At 31.9% G+C, this 16,481-nt stretch overlaps 1 protein-coding gene across 3 annotated transcripts in view; it reads left to right on the top strand.

Annotated features, from left to right (window-relative positions):
• LOC149771056 (uncharacterized) overlaps nt 1–16,481 on the top strand; it is a 97,087-nt gene that overhangs the window by 36,361 nt on the left and 44,245 nt on the right. For all 3 annotated transcript variants that reach the window (XM_089948903.1, XM_089948902.1, XM_089948904.1), the window contains one exon: nt 14,633–14,893. In XM_089948903.1, coding sequence (XP_089805029.1) covers nt 14,633–14,893 — 261 coding nt within the window. The remainder of the gene's footprint in view (nt 1–14,632; nt 14,894–16,481) is intronic.

Genomic DNA, 16,481 nt, shown 5'->3' with positions numbered 1-16,481 from the left:
TGTAAGGGACTATTAAACAACTGTTTGTGATTACATTGTTGTCAATTCTATAAAGATGTAAGGGACTATTACACAGCTGTTTGTGATTACATTGTTGTCAATTCGATAAAGATGTAAGGGACTATTACACAGCTGTTTGTGATTACATTGTTGTCAATTCTGTAAAGATGTAAGGGACTATTACACAACTGGTTGTGATTACATTGTTGTCATTTCTATAAAGATGTAAGGGAATATTACACAGCTGTTTGTGATTACATTGTTGTCAATTCTATAAAGATGTAAGGGACTATTACACAGCTGTTTGTGATTACATTGTTGTCAATTCTATAAAGATGTAAGGGACTATTACACAGCTGTTTGTGATTACATTGTTGTCAGTTCTGTAAAGATGTAAGGGACTATTACACAACTGTTTGTGATTACATTGTTGTCAGTTCTTTAGAGATTTAAGGGACTATTGCACAGCTGTTTGTTACTACATTGTTGTCAATTCTATCAAGATTTAAGGGAATATTACACAGCTGTTTGTGATTGCATTGTTGTGAATTCTATAAAGATGTAAGGGACTATTACACAACTGTTTGTGATTACATTGTTGTCAATTCTAGAAAGATGTAAGGGAATATTACACAGCTGTTTGTGATTACATTGTTGTCAATTCTATAAAGAAGTAAGGGACTATTACACAGCAGTTTGTGATTACATTGTTGTCAATTCTATAAAGATGTAAGGGACTATTACACAACTGTTTGCGATTACATTGTTGTCAATTCTATAAAGATGTAAGGGACTATTACACAGCTGTTTTTGATTACATTGTTGTCAGTTCTGTAGAGATTTAAGGGACTATTACACAGCTGTTTGTGATTACATTGTTGTCAATTCTATAAAGATGTAAGGGACTATTACACAGCTGTTTGTGATTACATTGTTGTCAATTCTGTAAAGATGTAAGGGACTGTTACACAACTGTTTGTGATTACATTGTTGTCAAATCTATAAAAATGTAAGGGACTATTACACAGCTGTTTGTGATTACATTGTTGTCAATTCTATAAAGATGTAAGGGACTATTACACTGCTGTTTGTGATTACATTGTTTTCAGTTCTGTAGAGATGTAAGGGACTATTACACAGTTGTTTGTTATTACATTGTTGTCAGTTCTATAAAGATGTTAGGGACTATTACACAGCTGTTAGTGATTACATTGTTGTCAATTCTATAAAGATGTAAGGGACTATTACACAAATGTTTGTGATTACATTGTTGTCAGTTCTGTAGAGATGTAAGGGACTATTACACAGCTGTTTGTGATTACATTGTTGTCAATTCTATAAAGATGTAAGGGACTATTACACAACTGTTTGTGATTACATTGCTGTCAATTCTATTAAAATGTAAGGAATATTACACAGCTGTTTGTGATTACATTGTTGTCAATTCTATAAAGATGTAAGGGACTATTACACAACTGTTTGTGATTACATTGTTGTCAATTCTATCAAGATATAAGGGAATAGTACAAAGCTGTTTGTGATTGCATTGTTGTCAATTCTATAAAGATGTAAGGGACTATTACACAGGTGTTTGTGATTGCATTGTTGTCAATTCTATAAAGATGTAAGGGACTATTGCACAGCTGTTTGTTATTACATTGTTGTCAATTCTATCAAGATATAAGGGAATATTACACAGCTGTTTGTGATTGCATTGTTGTCAATTCTATAAAGATGTAAGGGAATATTACACAGCTGTTTGTGATTACATTGTTGTCAATTCTATAAAGATGTAAGGGACTATTACACAACTGTTTGTGATTACATGCTTGTCAATTCTATAAAGATGTAAGGGACTATTACCCAACTGTTTGTGATTACATTGTTGTCAATTCTATAAAGATGTAAGGGACTATTACACAACTGTTTGTGATTACATGCTTGTCAATTCTATAAAGATGTAAGGGACTATTACACAGCTGTTTGTGATTACATTGTTGTCAATTCTATAAAGATATAAGGGACTATTACACAGCTGTTTGTGATTACATTATTGTCAGTTCTATAAAGATGTAAGGGACTATTACACAGCTGTTTCTGATTACATTGTTGTCAATTCTGTAAAGATGTAAGTGACTATTACACAACTGTTTGTGATTACATTCTTGTCAATTCTATAAAGATGTAAGGGGCTATTACACAACTGTTTGCGATTACATTGTTGTCAATTCTATAAAGATGTAAGGGACTATTACACAGCTGTTTTTGATTATATTGTTGTCAGTTCTGTAGAGATTTAAGGGACTATTACACAGCTGTTTGTGATTACATTGTTGTCAATTCTTTAAAGATGTAAGGGACTATTACACAGCTGTTTGTGATTACATTGTTGTCAATTCTATAAAGATGTAAGGAGCTATTACACAACTGTTTGTGATTACATTGTTGTCAATTCTATAAAAATGTAAGGGACTATTACACAGCTGTTTGTGATTACATTGTTGTCAATTGTATAAAGATGTAAGGGACTATTACACAACTGTTTGTGATTACATTGTTTTCAGTTCTGTAGAGATGTAAGGGACTATTACACAGTTGTTTGTTATTACATTGTTGTCAATTCTATAAAGATGTAAGGGACTATTACACAACTGTTTGTGATTACATTGTTGTCAATTCTGTAAAAATGTAAGGCAATAATACACAGCTGTTTGTGATTACATTGTTGTCAACTCGATAAAGATGTAAGGGACTATTACACAACTGTTTGTGATTACATTGTTGTCAGTTCTGTAGAGATGTAAGGGACTATTACACAGCTATTTGTGCTTACATTGTTGTCAATTCTATAAAGATGTAAGGGACTATTACACAACTGTTTGTGATTACATTGTTGTCAGTTCTGTAGAGATGTAAGGGACTATTACACAGCTGTTTGTGATTACATTGTTGTCAATTCTATAAAGATGTAAGGGACTATTACACTGCTGTTTGTGATTACATTGTTGTCAATTCTATCAAGATATAAGGGAATAGTACAAAGCTGTTTGTGATTGCATTGTTGTCAATTCTATAAAGATGTAAGGGACTATTACACAGCAGTTTGTGATTGCATTGTTGTCAATTCTATAAAGACGTAAGGGACTAATACACAGCTGTTTGTGATAACATGCTTGTCAATTCTATAAAGATGTAAGGGACTATTACCCGACTGTTTGTGATTACATTGTTGTCAATTCTATAAAGATGTAAGGCACTATTACACAACTGTTTGTGATTACATGCTTGTCAATTCTATAAAGATGTAAGGGACTATTACACAGCTGTTTGTGATTACATTGTTGTCAATATTATAAAGATGTAAGGGACTATTACACAGCTGTTTGTGATTACATTGTTGTCAATTCTATCAAGATATAAGGGAATAGTACAAAGCTGTTTGTGATTGCATTGTTGTCAATTCTATCAAGATGTAATGGACTATTACACAGCTATTTGTGATTGTATTGTTGTCAATTCTATAAAGATGTAAGGGACTATTACACAGCTGTTTGTGATTACATTGTTGTCAATTCTATAAAGATGTAAGGGACTATTACCCAACTGTTTGTGATTACATTGTTGTCAATTCTATAAAGATGTAAGGGACTATTACATAGCTGTTTGTGATTACATTGTTGTCAATTCTATAAAAATGTAAGGGACTATTACACAGCTCTTTGTAATTACATTGTTGTGAATTCTATAAAGATGTAAGGGACTATTACACAAATGTTTGTGATTACATGCTTGTCAATTCTATAAAGATGTAAGGGAATATTACACAACTGTTTGTGATTACATTGTTGTCAATTCTATAAAGATGTAAGGGACTATTACACAGCTGTTTTTGATTACATTGTTGTCAGTTCTGTAGAGATGTAAGGGACTATTACACAACTGTTTGTGATTACATTGTTGTCAATTCTATAAAGATGTAAGGGACTATTACACAACTGTTTGTGATTACATTGCTGTCAATTCTATAAAAATGTAAGGGAATATTACACAGCTGTTTGTGATTACATTGTTGTCAATTCTATAAAGATGTAAGGGACTATTACACAACTGTTTGTGATTACATTGTTGTCAATTCTATCAAGATATAAGGGAATAGTACAAAGCTGTTTGTTATTGCATTGTTGTCAATTCTATAAAGATGTAAGGGACTATTACACAGCTGTTTGTGATTGCATTGTTGTCAATTCTATAAAGATGTAAGGGACTATTGCACAGCTGTTTGTTATTACATTGTTGTCAATTCTATCAAGATATAAGGGAATATTACACAGCTGTTTGTGATTGCATTGTTGTCAATTCTATAAAGATGTAAGGGACTATTACAGAACTGTTTGTGATTACATTGTTGTCAATTCTATAAAGATGTAAGGGAATATTACACAGCAGTTTGTGATTACATTGTTGTCAATTCTGTATAGATGTAAGGGACTAATACACAGCTGTTTGTGATTACATGCTTGTCAATTCTATAAAGATGTAAGGGACTATTACCCAACTGTTTGTGATTACATTGTTGGCAATTCTATAAAGATATAAGGGACTATTACACAACTGTTTGTGATTACATGCATGTCAATTTTATAAAGATGTAAGGGACTATTACAGAACTGTTTGTGATTACATTGTTGTCAATTCTATAAAGATGTAAGGGACTATTACAGAACTGTTTGTGATTACATTGTTGTCAATTCTATAAAGATGTAAGGGAATATTACACAGCAGTTTGTGATTACATTGTTGTCAATTCTGTATAGATATAAGGGACTAATACACAGCTGTTTGTGATTACATGCTTGTTAATTCTATAAAGATGTAAGGGACTATTACCCAACTGTTTGTGATTACATTGTTGGCAATTCTATAAAGATGTAAGGGACTATTACACAGCTGTTTGTAATTACATTGTTGTCAGTTCTATAAAGATGTAAGGGACTATTACACAGCTGTTTGTGATTACATGGTTGTCAATTCTATAAAGATGTAAGGGACTATTACACAGCTGTTTGTGATTACATTGTTGTCAGTTCTATAAAGATGTAAGGGACTATTACACAGCTGTTTGTGATTACATTGTTGTCAATTCTGTAAAGATGTAAGGGACTATTACACAACTGTTTGTGATTACATTGTTGTCAATTCTATAAAGATGTAAGGGACTATTACACAACTGTTTGTGATTACATTGTTGTCAATTCGATAAAGATGTAAGGGACTATTACACAGCTGTTTGTGATTACATTGTTGTCAATTCGATAAAGATGTAAGGGACTATTACACAACTGTTTGTGATTACATTGTTGTCAATTCTATAAAAATGTAAGGGAATATTACACAGCTGTTTGTGATTACATTGTTGTCAATTCTATAAAGATGTAAGGGACTATTACACTGCTGTTTGTGATTACATTGTTGTCAATTCTATCAAGATATAAGGGAATAGTACAAAGGTGTTTGTGATTGCATTGTTGTCAATTCTATGAAGATGTAAGGGACTATTACACAGCAGTTTGTGATTGCATTGTTGTCAATTCTATAAAGATGTAAGGGACTAATACACAGCTGTTTGTGATTACATGCTTGTCAATTCTATAAAGATGTAAGGGACTATTACCCGACTGTTTGTGATTACATTGTTGTCAATTCTATAAAGATGTAAGGCACTATTACACAACTGTTTGTGATTACATGCTTGTCAATTCTATAAAGATGTAAGGGACTATTACACAGCTGTTTGTGATTACATTGTTGTCAATATTATAAAGATGTAAGGGACTATTACACAACTGTTTGTGATTACATTGTTGTCAATTCTATCAAGATATAAGGGAATAGTACAAAGCTGTTTGTGATTGCATTGTTGTCAATTCTATAAAGATGTAAGGGACTATTACACAGCTGTTTGTGATTACATTGTTGTCAATTCTATAAAGATGTAAGGGACTATTACCCAACTGTTTGTGATTACATTGTTGTCAATTCTATAAAGATTAAGGGACTATTACATAGCTGTTTGTGATTACATTGTTGTCAATTCTATAGAAATATAAGGGACTATTACACAACTGTTTGTAATTACATTGTTGTCAATTCTATAAAGATGTAAGGGACTATTACACAAATGTTTGTGATTACATGCTTGTCAATTCTATAAAGATGTAAGGGAATATTACACAGCTGTTTGTGATTACATTGTTGTCAATTCTATAAAGATGTAAGGGACTATTACACAGCTGTTTTTGATTACATTGTTGTCAGTTCTGTAGAGATTTAAGGGACTATTACACAGCTGTTTGTGATTACATTGTTGTCAATTCTATAAAGATGTAAGGGACTATTACACAGCTGTTTGTGATTACATTGTTGTCAATTCTATAAAGATGTAAGGGACTATTACACAACTGTTTGTGATTAAATTGTTTTCAATTCTATAAAAATGTAAGGGACTATTACACAGCTGTTTGTGATTACATTGTTGTCAATATTATAAAGATGTAAGGGACTATTACACAACTGTTTGTGATTACATTGTTTTCAGTTCTGTAGAGATGTAAGGGACTATTACACAGTTGTTTGTGATTACACTGTTGTCAATTCTATAAAGATGTAAGGGACTATTACATAGCTGTTTGTGATTACATTGTTGTCAATTCTATAAAGATTTAAGGGAATATTGCACAGCTGTTTTTGATTACATTGTTGACATTTCTATCAAGATATAAGGGACTATTACACAACTGTTAGTGATTACATTGTTGTCAATTCTATAAAGATGTAAGGGACTATTACACAACTGTTTGTAATTACATTGTTGTCAATTTTGTAAAGATGTAAGGGACTATTACACAGCTGTTTGTGATTACATTGTTGTCAATTCTATAAAGATGTAAGGGACTATTACACAACTGTTTGTAATTACATTGTTGTCAGTTCTATAAAGATGTAAGGGACTATTACACAGCTGTTTGTGATTACATTGTTGTCAATTCTATAAAGATGTAAGGGACTATTACACAGCAGTTTGTGATTGCATTGTTGTCAATTCTATAAAGATGTAAGGGACTAATACACAGCTGTTTGTGATTACATGCTTGTCAATTCTATAAAGATGTAAGGGACTATTACCCGACTGTTCGTGATTACATTGTTGTCAATTCTATAAAGATGTAAGGCACTATTACACAACTGTTTGTGATTACATGCTTGTCAATTCTATAAAGATGTAAGGGACTATTACACAGCTGTTTGTGATTACATTGTTGTCAATATTATAAAGATGTAAGGGACTATTACACAACTGTTTGTGATTACATTGTTGTCATTTCTATCAAGATATAAGGGAATAGTACAAAGCTGTTTGTGATTGCATTGTTGTCAATTCTATCAAGATGTAATGGACTATTACACAGCTGTTTGTGATTGCATTGTTGTCAATTCTATAAAGATGTAAGGGACTATTACACAGCTGTTTGTGATTACATTGTTGTCAATTGTATAAAGATGTAAGGGACTATTACCCAACTGTTTGTGATTACATTGTTGTCAATTCTATAAAGGTTAAGGGACTATTACACAGCTGTTTGTGATAACATTGTTGTCAATTGTATAAAGATGTAAGGGACTATTACCCAACTGTTTGTGATTACATTGTTGTCAATTCTATCAAGATGTAATGGACTATTACACAGCTGTTTGTGATTACATTGTTGTCAATTCTATAAAAATATAGGGGACTATTACACAACTGTTTGTAATTACATTGTTGTCAATTCTATGAAGATGTAAGGGACTATTACACAACTGTTTGTGATTACATGCTTGTCAATTCTATAAAGATGTAAGGGAATATTACACAACTGTTTGTGATTACATTGTTGTCAATTCTATAAAGATGTAAGGGACTATTACACAGCTCTTTTTGATTACATTGTTGTCAGTTCTGTAGAGATTTAAGGGACTATTACACAGCTGTTTGTGATTACATTGTTGTCAATTCTATAAAGATGTAAGGGACTATTACACAGCTGTTTGTGATTACATTGTTGTCAATTCTATAAAGATGTAAGGGACTATTACACAACTGTTTGTGATTAAATTGTTGTCAATTCTATAAAAATGTAAGGGACTATTACACAGCTGTTTGTGATTACATTGTTGTCAATATTATAAAGATGTAAGGGACTATTACACAACTGTTTGTGATTACATTGTTTTCAGTTCTGTAGAGATGTAAGGGACTATTACACAGTTGTTTGTGATTACACTGTTGTCAATTCTATAAAGATGTAAGGGACTATTACACAGCTGTTTGTGATTACATTGTTGTCAATTCTATAAAGATTTAAGGGAATATTGCACAGCTGTTTTTGATTACATTGTTGACATTTCTATCAAGATATAAGGGACTATTACGCAACTGTTTGTGATTATATTGTTGTCAATTCTATAAAGATGTAAGGGACTATTACACAACTGTTTGTAATTACATTGTTGTCAATTCTGTAAAGATGTAAGGGACTATTACACAGCTGTTTGTGATTACATTGTTGTCAGTTCTATAAAGATGTAAGGGACTATTACACAACTGTTTGTAATTACATTGTTGTCAGTTCTATAAAGATGTAAGGGACTATTACACAGCTGTTTGTGATTACATTGTTGTCAATTCTATAAAGATGTAAGGGACTATTACATAACTGTTTGTGATTACATTGTTGTCAATTCTATAAAGATGTAAGGGACTATTACACAACTGTTTGTGATTGCATTGTTATATAAATGGATAATGAACTTCTGAAACACAGTGCAGTTGCTGATGTGTTAAAAGGGATGATGAGTGATTTCAGCAGTGTGATGTTTTTGCTATCAAGATTTATATGTATGGAACCAAAAGAAACCAAGTGGTGAGACAACTTGGAATCAGAGTTTTTGAATTACCAAGTAGATGAATTGAATCCTAAGATCTTAAACACTAAACGAGTTGACAAGCAATGGGATCTTATTAGTAAACTCAAGAATGCTAATGGCCAGTTCAAATACAAATTGTTGTCCAGCATCATGAAAATCGTACTTATTGTTCCTCATTCAAATGCAGGTTGTGAGAGGGTGTTCTCATTTGTTGCAAACAACCACTCAAAATCCAGGTCATCTATGTCATTGGATACCTTGAAAGCTATACTAGTCATGAAAGTGAAGGGGGCAGTATGCTTCAAAATGTTTTACCAGAAATTTCTTAGAAAGTGCAAAAATACCATGTACCAGTCAGATCAGTAGCTATATATTGTAAGTTACATGGATATAACTGTAATGGTTTTTAAAATTTTACTTGTTGCCAGTACTTAATAGTTTTTACAATTTACTGAAAATTGGTCCAAGTTACTGACAAATTTTGATTCACTTACTGAGAATGTCTCTTTAGGGTTGGCAAGTCTGTAAATTAAGAGTTACTGAATTTCATTTTCATGACATTGTGGACAAAGTAATTTGTATTTCTGGAGACTGTGTCCATAGTGCTGTGCTTATATTATTGTGTAACCAGTTATGAAACACACACACACACACATACACTTTATATAATATATACATATTCAGTTATACCACACTTTTGGCCATAATCGGTTGTAGACATTATCAGGCTTGCATCCATTAAGGAAGGCATTGATGATGCTTCTTTAACGTCTTCAGGTAGACAGTTCCAAATGATTGGACCCAAGAAACTATAGTTAGACAATTCCGTTTTGGGCCTTAGAAAAAGAAAGTTATTAGATGACATAGAGCATACATAGAAACTGTACCTGCATATTGATATTTTTTGTCATTTTACTAAACATAGAATTTATATAGTGGAACCATTAGAAACGTTATACATACATTTAACCTTTCTTGAACATATTCTTTCATAGATATTCATGATCTTCAATTCCTTCAAGGACGTTAACAACTCTGTCATGGATAATTCTAATGGCTAATGGTTGAAGTCTTTCTGCTTTTAATAGATATGTTTTGGAAGCATTACCCCATATGATGTTGCAGTAGTCCAGATGAGGTTGCAGTAGTCCAGATGAGGCTGAATATAACTTTTGTAAAACATTATCTTGTGATTTAAAGTTAGAAAGTCTTTTAGTTTTTTTTTATGGTAACCAAATATTCTTGGCCATCGTTTGGGTAACATTACTAATATGTTATATCTGAGCTGATCTGTTATCAGCTTGAACTCCTAAGAGCTTATATTGCATAACATTTTTCAGTTTCATTTCATTAAAATGGATGTTGAGAATATTGTCTTTAATTCTGTTACGCCTCTGTTGAGTGGTTGTCAGAATCACTTTGGTCTTGTCTAAATTAATAACCATTTCATTGTGCTTACTCCATATAGAGAGTTTACTAAAGCGTTTTACAAGTTTCTTTCAACAGTAGTCTTAGCTAATAAGGTGGTGTCATCAGCAAAGAGATCAGTTTCACTATTTCCTGTATGCAAATGCAGATCATTTATAAATAATAAATGGTAGTGGCCCGAAAATATATCCTTTAGGTACTCCACTTATCACAAATTTTATGTCTGGTATGACACTGTTTATGTCAAGTTTGTTTTCTTCCTTTCAGATATGACTTAAACCAATTTAAAGAGTTGTTGTTGAGTTTGTAAAGTTTTAATTTTTCAGGTCAAACATAATGATCAACTAGATCAAAAGCTTTCCTAAAATCAACCAGCACAGCTCCGGCTAATACTTCATTATTTAAAGCCATCAGCCATACTAGCCAGAGCAGTTTGGCAGGAAGGATTTGGAAGAAAGCCTTATTGTCTCTCATACAACAAATTGTGTTTATCAAGAAAAATCATTAAGGAGTCATGAGAATGATTTCTGAGAATATTTCATAAAACAGGAAGGATTGAAATAGGCCTAAAATTACTAGGACGAGACTTTTGAAGACGTTTCGCTTTAGCCTCCTTCCATGGCACACCAAGCTCATGAACTTGTGTATGTTTTACAACATCTAGCCAAAAGCCATTGATGGTATATAACACATTTACATATGGTGTTCATGTCTTCAGTATGACTAAAAAATGAATCTGTCAATCTGTGTTTTTTTGCAAAAGTTATCTTGTTACATGCCTGAACACACATGTACTTTAGTGATTGCCATTACAACGTATCACATGATTTAAACAAAATGCAAGCATGGAACTATTCAATAAGAGTAAAGGATGTGACCACAGACAGCCCTAGCAGTAATAGAAATCAGACCTTTGATCTCAGCATTAACGACTTTGCACTCTTTTAGTGTTTACCGTGATGAAATAATTACACCTTATAATAAATAATGCATTGTGTCAGCTTGCTTGGATGGTTTTTATATAAAACATTAGATTAGGGATTCGGAAAAATATAAAAAGTGAATGAGACCACTTGACTGCATTCGATGTAATTATGTTAAAAAATTGTTCCTTATGGTCTAATATTTGGAAATAACATTTCCAAACATCATTGATTATAATATTTATGATACATAAACAATAAAATCACAAGATGGACACAATTTTCAATGATTGTTTAAAATCATATCAGTGATAGTATAGTTGAACCACTCAAAGCCCAAAATCCAAATGTAATTTTTTGTTTTGAGGGGTTTTCAGTTTGCTGAGTGTTATGCAGATATGAATAAATGTCTTGTTTTAAAGTGCTGCGAGAGAGAGCGAAAGAGAGAGTAGATTATTAGAGAACTACTTTGTATGTGTGTGTAAGAGTGTACAAATTATAAATTTAAGATGTTTTCATTTAGTCTTTTTTTAATACATTTAATGAAAAATTAGCTGAATAGGGTACATTCCTTCCAAAAATCATATCCAGTCACCTAAATAAATACAGTTGTTCCAAAGAAATACAGTCATTGTGTAGAGAAACATCTGAGAAATGAGATACTAATATAATTTTACTACAAGTTCATTAGATTTATCAGGAATTTAGCAGCTAAAATACATTTACAAGTTGAGTTGAGTTTTGATTTTTTTTTTGTTTTATGTATAAAACTGTTAATTTGGGATTAGAATTTGTTTTTGGTTTTCAGAGTAGCCGGGTTTCTGTTTACTGGGAATAAAAGATTGATATTAAAGAATGAAAAATTCAGAACCCCCAAAGTTATGATCTTACAGTAGTTAAGAGGGTTCAGTTTTGAGGGGTTTTAATATGCACAGTGTCATTACAGTACACTTTCAAATAATTGATTATGATAGATGTTCCAATAAGAAAACAGTAATTCCTCCTGTGTAGAATAAGTTAGCTGCACTTGGTTTTCTTTGTATTGTTCAATGATAAAGATTGTAATTTATCTGTGTGTATACTTGTATATGGTAGTTTTCATTTAACATGAGCTCAGTTGTTTTCATGGTACGCTTTACATGAAGTAATTGCAGTTTATTATTCTTGATGTGTCAACATGTTAACTTGTGCACTTGTCTGAATATGATTGGTCCCAATAAGCTCATGAAATCCTTCCACAGTGAGGGGCTCGAGTGGCTGAGTGGTCTAAAGTGCTCTCTGTTATGGATCACTGCCATCTCACCTCTGTCTGCGTGGGTTTGAATCTCGGATTCGGCTAATGTGGGTATGTGAGAAAGCTTGCTAGTAGCTTCTCGTGGGTTGGTGGTTCTTTCCGGGGTTTTCCCGGGTTCTTCCTCCACCATTAATACTGGCCGCCATGTATAGCCTATCGTGTGCTGAAAAAATGGCGTTAAACCCTACAACAACAACAAAATCCTTCCACGGTATAATAATTATTGACTGGCTGTGACTCGGGTAATGTTCCTTCCTCCGTCTTTTGGGACCACTTTATTTAACTATTACTGTAAACAATTTGGCAGTCATTTTTCTAATCAATAGCCAAATGCATATCATTATCACAAAAATACTAAACTAGACCAAGAGTAAATCCACAAGACGTTCGCCTGTTTAAACTGAAAGTGTGAGAGAACCAAGAAAGTCTATTGTGCAGTCCAACATGAAAATATTGAGATCCTGCAGAGAAACAGTTGGCAAACTATTGTAATACTTACTGTCAGACCAATTTAAATTACTATTGCCACAAATTATTGCCCCCCCCTCCCCAGAACAAGCTTAGTGTGCTGATAGAAAAATAAACTCACCTAGCTCTCTTATGAAAAGGATATTGACAAATGTTGGTCTCTCAACTGACAAGATATTATTCAAACACAGTATTCTTTGAAATCAGATAATGCAAATAACCAGTCACAGAATATTTGGTCTGAGAATGAATACAGTGCAATATGAATGCAAACCAACAGTGGCATAACACGTTTAGATTCAACACTATCCAGCAATTATCTCCACAGGCAAATATCCAAGAACTGAAATATTTCTACTCCCATAGCTAATACTGCATCCATGGTGGAATCCATGCTCTTTTTGATGGAAAAGTTGTAAACGGTCTAATCAAAATCCATGCATATGGTGCCTCAACTACTCCATTGGATTGGACCCAAGTGAACAGTGTGACATGACACAGGCTTTTCCTTTGGCGATCCAATGTTGAAAAATGATGATGACTATATAAAATATTCTATTAATTGAACAAACAGTTACACTTTGAATTGCAATATTCTACAAACAGTTACACTTTGAATTGCAATATTCTATTAAACAGTTACTCTTTGAATTGCAATATTCTATTAAACAGTTACACTTTGAATTGCAATATTCTATTAAACAGTTACTCTTTGAATTGCAATATTCTATTAAACAGTTACTCTTTGAATTGCAATATTCTATTAAACAGTTACTCTTTGAATTGCAATATTCTATTAAACAGTTACTCTTTGAATTGCAATATTCTATTAAACAGTTAAACTTTGAATTGCAATATTCTATTAAACAGTTACACTTTGAATTGCAATATTCTATTAAACAGTTAAACTTTGAATTGCAATATTCTATTAAACAGTTACTCTTTGAATTGCAATATTCTATTAAACAGTTACACTTTGAATTGCAATATTCTATTAAACAGTTACACTTTGAATTGCAATATTCTATTAAACAGTTACTCTTTGAATTGCAATATTCTATTAAACAGTTACTCTTTGAATTGCAATATTCTACAAACAGTTACACTTTGAATTGCAATTTGTAAAATAAAATCTGCTTGTAAATGTTGCTGGTGATCAAATTGCACAATATTATTTCAGCTCACACGTGGCACTAATTTTGCACATGCAGGAATTGACAACTGCAGTGTCTGAGCCAGAATGAAATGAAATGCCCCAAATTATTTATTCTTCTTTCTTTCTATACTCTTTTTCTTTTCCTTAGCATTAAAACTATGTTATAAACAGATTTATTATTTAGTTTATGAAACTCACTAAATAATTTCCAGTTTTTGTGTGCCAAGACTTGCAAAAGCTGGAAAGTATTCAACTCGTTTCATGCAGTCTATATTAAACCATTACCCATTTGAGATCTTCTATTTATTATTATATTAGATAATATCAGCATTTTTGTTGCTGTAACTACAAAATCACGAATTAAAATTAACTCACAGTGCTTCATTTGCCTTTGCACAGTGTTACCTCCTGAAATTCAATGCATGGATGAAAAATCCCAACAGCTGTACAGAGAAGCACTTGCATCTGGAAAAGAAAGGGTCTACAACATCAGGCTGATGGTCATTGGTCATCATGGTGTAGGAAAAACGTCGCTCGTGAAACGCTTGCTTGGAGAAGAAGTTAGAGAAAATGAAACAGAATCAACGGAGGGCATTGAGGTGCATACTGCATGCTGCCAGATAGATCATGAAACAAAAGAATGGAGCAAAATTGAAACAGGTATGCAGATAAATTTGTCATCTTCACTTACCTAATAGTATTTTCAGTCAAAGGAAATAATTATGAAATTTCAGTCAAAGGAAATAATTATGAAATTTCAGTCAAAGGAAATAATTATGAAATTTCAGTCAAAGGAAATAATTATGAAATTTCAGGCAAGTAGTGTATATAGAATATGCCAAAAATTGCAAGCACTGTATACATCTGTATTCTTAAAAAACATTTGATCAGATTTGACCAAAAAAACTACATTAAAGCCGTAATTCCTAAATTATGGAGTAGTAAGTATTTGTCATGAAGGTGACATCCTTTCCCTCTCACAATTGATGGATTAGCAGAATACCATTAGCATAGCAAGTTATGTGATCAGTGTTGTTATTATGGCATGAACTTCGATTGAAAAGTAAAATGAATTCTGATATCCAGTATATTTAATGAAAATTGGATGACAAATTTCAAAGATTTTCGCTATTTTAGTTTGTATTGTAACATATAGTGAAAATTAGGCATTGGATCTGCTCTGAAGAAGCTTTTAGTATAGCTGTTAATGATAACTGTTATGTACATTTAATTTACATTGTGTCTGTAATTCTTTGTTTTGGGATTTAATTCACATATCTTAAGTTTGTTTTTCTCATTTTCACTTTGTATTCTAGGGAAATAAATTATTTGTTGAATTTTACAAAGCTTGCTGCCTTTTCACTCTTTTCTGTTATTTATTTTAAAAGCATGTAACAATACATACCACTATAACATGGGTATATGTGTAAATATTTTACTGAGAGGTGGAAAGAATTAGTATTTCATCACATAGCAGTGTGGTATAATGGAAATAAAGAATGCTGTTGTTAACCAGTGAAAAGCAATGGCCTTATAATTCTCGATAACAACATTCTTTAGTTTTACTAGTTATAATCTTTATCTTGTGATTGCATTTCCTCCTGAAAATCTGCATAAATATGACTGATTGATCATAGTCATTTATGAAATGATTGCATGAATAATTGCTGGTTTTTTTTCCAGATTGTTAAAGCAATAGTGTATTTTGACAACATATTGTTAAAGCAATAGTGTATTTTGACAACATGTTGTTAAAGCAGTAGTGTATTTTGATCACAGATTGTTAAAGCAGTAGTGTATTTTAAAACAGATTGTTAAAGAATTAGTGTTTTTTATATAACAGATTGTTAAAGCAACAGTGTATTTTGAAAACAGATTGTTAAAGCAGTAGTGTATTTTAATAACAGATTGTTAAAGCAGTAGTGTATTTTAATAACAGATTGTTAAAACAGTAGTGTATTTTAATAACAGATTGTTAAAGAAGTAGTGTGTTTTAATAACAGATTGTTAAAGCAGTAGTGTATTTTAATAACAGATTGTTAAAACAGTAGTGTATTTTAATAACAGATTGTTAAAGCAGTACTGTATTTTGATAACAGATTGTTAATGCAGTAGCATATTTTGCTAACAGATTGTTAAAGAAGTAGTGTATTTTAATAACAGATTGTTAAAGCAGTAGTGTATTTTAATAACAGATTGTTAAAACAGTAGTGTATTTTAATAACAGATTGTTAAAACAGTAGTGTAT

This window comes from Sinohyriopsis cumingii, unplaced genomic scaffold (genome assembly GCF_028554795.1).
Source record: "Sinohyriopsis cumingii isolate HCF-2022 unplaced genomic scaffold, ASM2855479v2 utg002136l, whole genome shotgun sequence".
Classification (NCBI taxonomy): domain Eukaryota; kingdom Metazoa; phylum Mollusca; class Bivalvia; order Unionida; family Unionidae; genus Sinohyriopsis; species Sinohyriopsis cumingii.
This window is presented reverse-complemented; position numbering and strand designations above follow the sequence as displayed.